Consider the following 9,730-nt stretch of genomic DNA (forward strand, 5'->3'; position numbering starts at 1 on the left):
GGTGCAGCAAGTGAATTACGCTACCTTCATGCTCAAAGCTGATGCCGAATTCTGGTGGGAAGGAGCAAGACGATTGTTGGAGGATGCGGGAACAGATATCAGCTGGGCCACCTTCAAGGAAGCTTTCTACAAGAAGTACTTCCCCCTTTCTGTTCGAGAGTCCAAGGAGATGGAGTTCCTTCAGCTGAAGCAAGATAGGATGAGTATTGCCGAATACACAGAGAGGTTCGAGAGGCTCTGCAAATTTTCCGCAATGTATAAGGCTAATCCAGATGAAAAGTGGAAATGTATGAAGTATCAAGGAGGGCTCAGGGCAGAGATCCTACCCGCAATAGCCCCACTGGAAATCCGGGAGTTCTCCTCCCTTGTTAGCAAGTGCCAGGTGATCGAAGAATGCACCAAGAAACTAGCGTCAGAAAGAAGCGAGGCTTTCAAGAAAAGGCAGCTAAATCAAGGATCTTCTCAGCAGCTGTCGCAGAAGAAGGCCTTTCTTGGAAGACCTACAGGAAGGCAATCTCAACAGGGCACAAACCGCCAGAAACCTCCCACCGAACTCAAGGAATGTGCCTCGTGTGGAAAGCAACATAGGGGCAGGTGCCTGGCCGGACAAAATGTCTGCTTCCGGTGCTTCCAGCCAGGACATATCGCCAGGGAATGTCCAGCAGTTCCCCCACCCCCTGCCAATGCACCCCAACGTCAAGGACGAGTCTTTGCCCTCAGCAGCGAGGAAGCCCACCAGTCAGAAGATCGAATCGAGGGTAAGTGCATAATTAATGGAGCTCCTTTAACTATCCTATACGATACTGGTGCTTCTCATTCATTTATATCTCTCTCTGCTACTAGTAGAATCAGTTTATGCATGACCAAATTACCATATGTCCTACTAGTAACCACCCCAGCCGGTAAGAGTGTCGAAACTCAGCAGGTTTGCCAGAGGGTTCGCATCCTCATTTCAGATAGATCATACTTTGTTGACCTAGTATGCCTCCCTTTAGTAGGATTAGACATCATCCTAGGAATGGATTGGCTCAACAAAAACCGCGTCTTGTTAGATTGTTTTGAGAGAAAAGTCATCTTCCCTTCCCAACCCACACGAGACACACGTGATCTTCCAAGATCCTCCGAAGACACACGTACGAGGCAAGGATATGCCTTGCTAAATTCGGTAAAAATAGATTCCCATCAGGAGTTCTGTGAGATACCAGTAGTACAAGACTTTTCAGATGTCTTTCCCGAAGATATACCCTCGCTTCCCCCAACACGAGAGGTTGAGTTCTCCATAGAACTGATGCCTGGGACAGGGCCAATCTCCGTAGCCCCTTACCGAATGGCTCCGTTGGAACTCACTGAACTGAAGAACCAACTAGAGGAGCTGCTGCAAAAAGGATTCATCCGACCAAGTGCCTCTCCCTGGGGAGCTCCGGTATTGTTTGTGAAGAAAAAGGACGGCAGCATGCGTCTCTGCGTGGACTATAGGCAACTCAACAAAATCACGGTGAAGAACAAGTATCCCCTCCCAAGAATAGATGACTTAATGGACCAACTACAAGGTGCAACAGTATTCTCAAAAATCGATCTGAGATCAGGGTATCATCAAATAAGGGTAAGAGAGAAAGACATTCCAAAGACAGCATTTCGAACGAGATACGGGCACTACGAGTTCACAGTAATGTCTTTTGGGTTGACCAATGCCCCCGCCGTCTTTATGGACTACATGAATAGGATTTTTCGACCTTACCTCGACAGTTTCGTGGTAGTATTCATAGATGATATCTTGATTTTCTCCAAGACAGAAGAAGAACACAGGGAGCACTTGCGTGTAATACTGGGAACCCTTCGAGAGAAGAAGTTGTACGCAAAACTATCCAAGTGTGAGTTTTGGATGAAGGAGGTACAATTCCTTGGACACATGGTTTCCGGCAACGGAATATCAGTGGATCCCAGTAAGATAGACTCGGTACTAAACTGGGAAAGGCCGACGTCAGTCACAGAAATAAGGAGTTTTTTAGGATTGGCGGGCTACTATAGAAGGTTCATAAGAGGGTTTTCTCAACTAGCCCTGCCGTTAACCCGTTTAACCAGGAAGGATACCCCGTTCACTTGGACGCCAGACTGCGAAAGAAGCTTCCAAGAGTTAAAGTGTCGTTTGACATCCGCCCCAGTACTAGCCTTACCTAACCCCGACATGGCCTTCGAAGTTTACTGTGACGCCTCAGGACAAGGATTGGGTTGCGTACTAATGCAATGCAAAAAGGTAGTGGCGTATGCGTCAAGACAACTGAAGACCCACGAAGCCAACTATCCAACTCACGACCTTGAACTAGCTGCGATAGTATTTGCGCTGAAGACATGGAGGCATCATTTGTACGGAGTTGGATTTCAAGTATTCTCCGATCATAAGAGCTTAAAGTACCTGTTCGACCAGAAGGAACTCAACATGCGACAAAGGAGGTGGATGGAGTTTCTTAAAGATTATGACTTTGTTCTAAATTACCACCCAGGAAAGGCTAACTTGGTGGCTGATGCTCTGAGTCGGAAGGTACTCAAGGCATCATGGCTGATGATAAAAGAGGCAGAGTTGATAAAGAATTTCAGAGACATGAACCTACAAGTCACCCTCGCTCCAAAAAGCATACGTCTGAACCACCTAACAGTGGCAAGTCAATTCAAAGAACAAATAACCAAGGCGCAAAGTTCCGATCCCGATTTTCAAGAAACCCTGCGCCTTGTCAAAGAAGGAAAATTGAAAGGCTTCACCGAAGGAGAGGACAAGGTGTGGAGATACCAAGGTCGAATCTGTGTCCCAAAGGAAGGCGATCTTCAAAGCAAGATTGCGGAAGAAGCCCACAAAGGAGATTTTACCATTCATCCTGGCATGACAAAGATGTACCATGATTTGAAAAAGATGTTCTGGTGGCCAAGGATGAAAAAGGATTTAGCTACGGTCGTGAATAAATGTCTGGTTTGTCAGAAGGTAAAAATTGAACATCAGAAACCATCAGGGGTATTGCAACCCCTTGGCATCCCAGAGTGGAAATGGGAGGACATATCGATGGATTTCGTCATGGGACTACCTCGTACTCAAACAGGGCGTGACGCTATATGGGTCATCGTGGACCGACTTACAAAGACTGCCCACTTTCTACCAGTCAAGGCGACCGACTCATTGGAAAGACTAGCCACGCTATATATCAAAGAGATCGTGAGGTTACATGGGGTACCAACAACCATAGTCTCGGACAGAGACCCAAGATTTACCTCGAGGTTTTGGAACGCACTGCAGAAGGCATTCGGGACAAAATTGTGCCTGAGCACATCATACCACCCGCAAACAGATGGACAAACGGAGAGAACCATCCAGACGTTGGAAGACATGTTACGAGCTTGTGTCCTGGACAGACCAGGAAAGTGGGAGAGTCACCTACCACTGATCGAGTTTGCTTATAACAACAGTTACCATGGTAGCATCGGGATGGCACCATATGAGGCACTGTACGGGCGAAGATGCCAATCTCCTTTATGTTGGTACGGACCAGAAGATAAAGGCTACTTAGGACCGGAGTTAGTAAGACAGACCACAGAAGATATCAAGAGGATAAGAGAAAGAATACGCACCGCCCAAAGTCGACAAAAGAGTTATGCAGATCAACGAAGAAAACCCCTCGAATTTCAGGAAGGCGATCACGTATTCCTAAAAATCACCCCCACCACCGGGGTAGGGAGGGCTCTCAAGGTACGAAAACTAAGCCCCCGGTACCTGGGTCCATTCCAAATCCTCCGGCGTATAGGAAAGTCGGCATACCAGCTTGCCCTACCACCAAATCTATCAAGACTACACAACGTGTTCCACGTGTCCCAACTCCGAAAATACCAGCACGATCCAAGCCATGTGTTGCAGCAAGAGGAAGTAACACTCAAAGACGACCTGACTTTTGAACTACCAGCCATGGAGATTGTAGACAGAAGCATGAAGCAACTAAGGAGCAAGACGATACAACTGGTAAAAGTGGCATGGGGTAGCGGCAATTCCAGAGACTACACATGGGAAAAAGAGGCAGACATGAGACAGAAGTTCCCAAATTTGTTTACAGGTAACAATCATGGTGAGGATTTCCTTTTCTCCCCAACAATAAAAAATTTCAGTAAGGCCCCTAAGTTAATTAAGATGACCCGTATCGACCAAGTTCAGACATGGAATTTGGGGACAAATTCTTTTCTTACGGGGGTGATAATGTAACAACCACCCCTTCTAGAAACAAAATTTAAATTTCAAAGTTTGAAAATCGGTTAGGAGATAAGATTAAAATTTTGAAATTTTGGATAGGAACCTAGTAACCGCCCTTAGTTTGAAATTTGAAATATCCCAACCACCCCATCCCCAGACGTATATAAATAGGGGAGCACCCATAGGTAGAAAATCACTCCTCTCAATATCAATCCTCTCCCTTCTCTCTCTCTCTACAAAGAAATAGTATTCTGTGTGCAAACACAAGAGGCAGGCTCGAAAAAGCGTTAAGAAAAAAGAGTAGGGAATTATGCCTTTCTTACTTATGTTGGCATGTAGTATGTTTTACTTTGTTTTCTTCCATCCATGCATGGCTATCACCTTTCATGTATTTTATGGCATGAATTATTCTTTGCATCTACATTGAGCATGATTATCTATTTTGTCAATTATACCCTCTTGAAATCCATTAATATGTATCCCATATCTTTTCTATGTGTATTTACATGACCCTTTAATTACTACTCATTTTAGGTTGAGAGTACATGCCCCTTTATAATATTTTATTAAATCATTTAACATTCCCTAATTTTACTATGTGCCCTTATATGACCTTTGATACCGTTATCTTATTATTATTTTCTTCCATGTTATCATGACATTAATGCCTTCTCACTCACCTTTCATTCATGATGATCATGTCTCCCCACCATGCCATTCACATCTTCTTGAATCGTTATTATATGTCTCCGTATGATGTTATTTACTTTACCTATTTTGTGCTCTTTCATATAATTACGTTGTTAATATTCCCTTCGAGATTACATGCCCTCTTAAGATGCTTATTCAATATCCTATACTATTAAATTGATATTCCCTTAGGGCCAAGAGTATATGCTTTCTATGTCTTGTTCAACATATAGGTATATGTGTGATCTATTACATGGTTATATTATTATTTATAATATTTTAATTCAATTATTTAAATTACCCTATTCCATCGTATGCATCCATGTAATCTATTATACCATTATGTCATCATTATTCCTTTAAAGTCAAGAGTACATGCTTTCCCAAAATATTTTAATTAAAGATTTAATCCCATGTGCATCTATGTGATCTTTTCTATCATTATTCCTTTAAAGTCAAGAGTACATGGTTTCCCAAATATTTTAATTAACGATTTAATCCTATGTGCATCTATGTAATCTTTTCTATCATTATTCCTTTAAAGTCAAGAGTACATGTTTTCCCAAATATTTTATTCAAGGATTTAATCCTAAGTGCATCTATGTGATCTTTTCTATCATTATCCCTTTAAAGTCAAGAGTACATGTTTTCCTTTAAAATATTTAATATTCCTATTACGTGCACTTATATGATTTTTTCCTTGTGTGCGCTTAAAACAACCTAAATGTAAATTGAACTGAGGGAATGATCCTTCGGTAAGGGAAGGTGACCCCCAAAGACAAGATATCGATATGATCCTTCGGTAAGGGAAGGTGATCGAAAAACATTTGGGATAAGAACCTTCGGTAAGGGAAGGGGACTATCCCATCAATTTTATATAATAATATATCTTTTTATATGATTCTCTTCTTGTGTATGTCTAAATAACCTTGAGTGTAAATTAAACTGAGGGAATGATCCTTCGGTAAGGGAAGGTGACCCCCAAAGACAAGATATCGATATGATCCTTCGGTAAGGGAAGGTGATCGATCGAGATGATCCTTCGGTAAGGGAAGGTGATCGCCAAAACGTTTGGGATAAGAACCTTCGGTAAGGGAAGGGGACTCCCACTTATAACGGTTTGAGCTCAATACCCTCCAGATAAGTTATAAATTAAGAAAGAAAGAAGACACGAATGAAAGCTTAAGTTCCATGTTTTCCTTAGATTTAATTATGATTACGTTGATGATTATCCTTCTATTTTCCTATATGTTTTCCCTTTCTTTTAAACACATGTTTTACAAAAAAAAAAAGAAGATGCATATTACATGCCATGTTATACGCTTTTTTTTTTAAAATCCCGCACGTGGGCTGGAGATGGATATGGAGGTGTTGCATAGCACTCCTACTGAGACGCTAGGTTCTCACTCCCTTTCTTTTCCCATACTGTCTCCAGAGGAACATGGCACAGCGGATAGAGACGACGCAGTGCCCCCCGAGGGTAACTTCTGAGTATGACCCCTCAAAGCACGCGTGGGTAGTTGCGACCACTACTACCGTGCTCCAGACTATCTACTTAGGTCGAGATCCCGTGGAAGAAGAATCCCAGCTGCCCGTCATAACCTTCCTAGACAGGAATGCTTCAACATCTAGAAAGCGGTCACCTAAGGTGGTACACCTCGAGTCCGACTCCGAAGCCGAGGAAGAGAAATCCGACGACCCTGGCCAGAAGGAAGACACCATGGAGGAGGATCCAGAGGAGGAGTTGAACCCTTGCGGAAGTCCAAGGGTGGAATACGTACCCTATTCCCCCACTTCGGCACCCCGTCGAGTTTTGGTCCATCCCACGCAACGAAACCGGGTCATCACTGCGCGAAAGGGGGTTGGAGGGAGACCCCTGGTACCTCGATTCACGAATAACTAAAGACTCCTGGCCGAGGATAGGATATGATGCAAGTAGGGGAGCCTCTTCAACGAAATTAGTTAGGACGTATTAGTTTCTTTCCTTTGTTTAATTACCTCTAAGCATTTTATTTTAAACCATACTCATGGATAAGTTTATTGTTTATTACCGTTTTAGTACTGCTTGTTTTCCTCTTCACGCGTACTTCCTTCCTTCCTTGCATAACGATTAAGTCATTCCTTTTTGATTCAAGTGTGGCCCCTTATTCTGAAAACCCCCACGATAGTATAAGAACTTAGGGTGTTACAATATCCGCATAATTAAACCTTCTCTTTTTAATCATATTTCTATGTAAAAAAATTCGATAAAAATATTTCTTTCATACTTTTAAACTTATTTATTCCTAAAATATTTTTTATCAAACTCTTTTTAAATAATAAAAATAAAATAATACAATATATGAATAATAATTACTAACTAAAATATACAAACAAGTAAATATAATACCAAACATATATATTTATTTATTTTTTAATTATTATGGTGCGGATCTGCGGATCCGCGGATGTAGGGCATATATCCGCGATCCGATCCGCAAAAGGTGCGGATCGGATCCGATTAATTTGCGGATCAGATCGAATCCGCAATTTTTGGATCGGATGCAGATATTTACCGCAGATCTGCAGATACGATCCGATCTATGGACACCCCTACGTTTTAGGGACTTTGCGTCTTTGCGACAATATGGTATCGCATGAAATCTTTGTATATATATAATAGTGAAAAAAGTAATCTATCACATTAATTTACTTAAGAAACTTATTTGTGAAAAAAGAAAGTTTTAATAATTGATAATAATTATTTAAAAATAGAGAAAATATTATTTACTGGTGATATGGTCACCATAAATACGAGCTATAACTCGGCCTCATAACCGTTACTGGTAGCCACCATAACTCGTCATTTGCCGTTATTGCTCGGCCTTTATGAGCTATAACTCGGTGACATCAATACTCTTATCATAACCGACGTCTCAAACGGTATGATAAAATCGGTTATGAAATCAATCATCACAGAAACCGACAATTTATCACCCAGAATGTAACGGACGAAGAAATATCTATAAAAGAAAGGTAAAGTATCTTTTTTAAGGACAATTCTGAACTTGACACCATACTGACTTAAGCATTGGAGTGCCTTTGCAGGTACACTCCACCCCCTTTGTATTGCTCGTGCTCCCACACCTACAACGAACATAAAGAAATCGGATTTTGAGAGTCGGACGTTCAACCTTGCAGCACATAGCTCGGCTGATCTCGAGGAGTTGAAGCCGATCTATTTCCCAGGCAAGATCAACTGGCGCCCACCGTGGGGCCGAGGAAATCATATTTTTTCTTTTGGTCCCATCACCTCCATCTGCATCCATGGCTGACGCACCGCCTCCTTCACTGTCCGAACTCATACGAATGGTAGCTGAGCTACAACAAGCTAATCAACGAATGGCTGACGAAAACCAAATAATGGCTGCCCAAATTGCTGAACTAAATCATGCTCGGATTGAGCACAACGATGCTCATCGCCAGCAGGCAGAAGACGAGGAACATCAGTCCCAACCGACTCATGTTTCAGAAACCGCTCGACGCGAGGGGCAGCAGCCCGAAGATGAAAAAGAAGAGTCCGACGACCCTGTAGGTCCCTTCACAGAAGAAGTAATGAACTTCGAACTGCCGAAGAGGTTCACTCTGCCGCTGACCCTCATGCCTTATGATGGACTCAGAGACCCGAGGAAGTTTCTAAAGAAATTTCGATCAATAATGATCGTCAATGGTGCATCAGATACAGTTTTATGTCGTTGTTTTTCGAATTATTTAGACGGCCCTGCACTTGATTGGTTGTGTGCTTTGCCTGCAGGTTCCATTTTGCGTTTTCACCAGTTGGCGAAGTTATTTGAAGAGCATTTCGCCGGATCCGCAATATACTTGCACGATTCCGATTACTTGAACACTATCAAGCAAGGACCAAACGAAAGCTTAAAGGACTACATGACCCGCTTTACCAAGGTCGCGATCAACATACCAGACCTCCACCCCGAGGTCCATCTGCACGCAATTAAAAGCGGCCTCCGACCCGGAAAGTTCCAGGAGACAATCGCAGTAGCAAAACCAAAGACTCTAGCAGAATTTCGGGAAAAAGCAAAAGGACAAATTAATATCGAGGAGCTCAGACAAGCTCGGAAGTCTGACAAGTCACACTTCCGCGAAGAAGATAAGAACTCAACCATTAAGAAAAGTTTTAAACTAACACCTCGATTTGATTCTTATACGCAGTTTAACACCAAGAGAGAAGACATAATCAAAGAGATCTTGAACTCAAAACTAATCAAGCCACCGAGAAAAGCCGGCACGTACCAAGATGCAAAGAACGTGGACAAATCGAAGTACTACGCTTTCCACCAGAAACACGGCCACAATACCGATGATTGTGTGGTCGCCAAAGATCTTTTGGAACGACTAGCAAGACAAGGACACCTAGACAAATACATTGGTGGTCACATCCAAAAATGCGGCCCTAGCTCCACAACAAGCGACCTCTCTGAACAACATCAAGGAAAAGAGAAGGCATCTTCAAGCCAATATGAAAGACCACGAGGTATAATCACTTGTATTTCAGGAGGATACGCAAGTGGAGGATACTCAAACTCGGCAAGGAAAAGATCGTTCAGAGCAATATGCTCGGTAAACGGACCGCACCAAGATGTAGCAATCACTAATCCACAAGCAGAAGTCACTTTCACACATGCCGACTTCAACTCCAAAATACAAAATTTGGACGACCCTGTGGTAATCACCCTTCAGCTAGGGGATCTATTAGTGAAAAAAGTACTCTTGGATCCCGGGAGCAGCGCCGATGTTCTGTTTTACTCCACATTTTAA

At 42.7% G+C, this 9,730-nt stretch overlaps 1 protein-coding gene across 1 annotated transcript; it reads left to right on the forward strand.

The window, feature by feature from the left end:
- The first annotated feature begins 8,221 nt into the window (after positions 1–8,221).
- On the forward strand, positions 8,222–9,730 carry LOC107606690 (uncharacterized). The gene has a single exon (XM_016308723.1). It carries the CDS (start codon positions 8,222–8,224, stop codon positions 9,728–9,730), a length of 1,509 nt encoding a protein of 502 aa, XP_016164209.1.

The sequence above is a fragment of the Arachis ipaensis genome, chromosome B7 (genome assembly GCF_059453495.1).
Source record: "Arachis ipaensis isolate K30076 ecotype BB chromosome B7, ASM5945349v1, whole genome shotgun sequence".
Classification (NCBI taxonomy): Eukaryota; Viridiplantae; Streptophyta; class Magnoliopsida; order Fabales; family Fabaceae; genus Arachis; species Arachis ipaensis.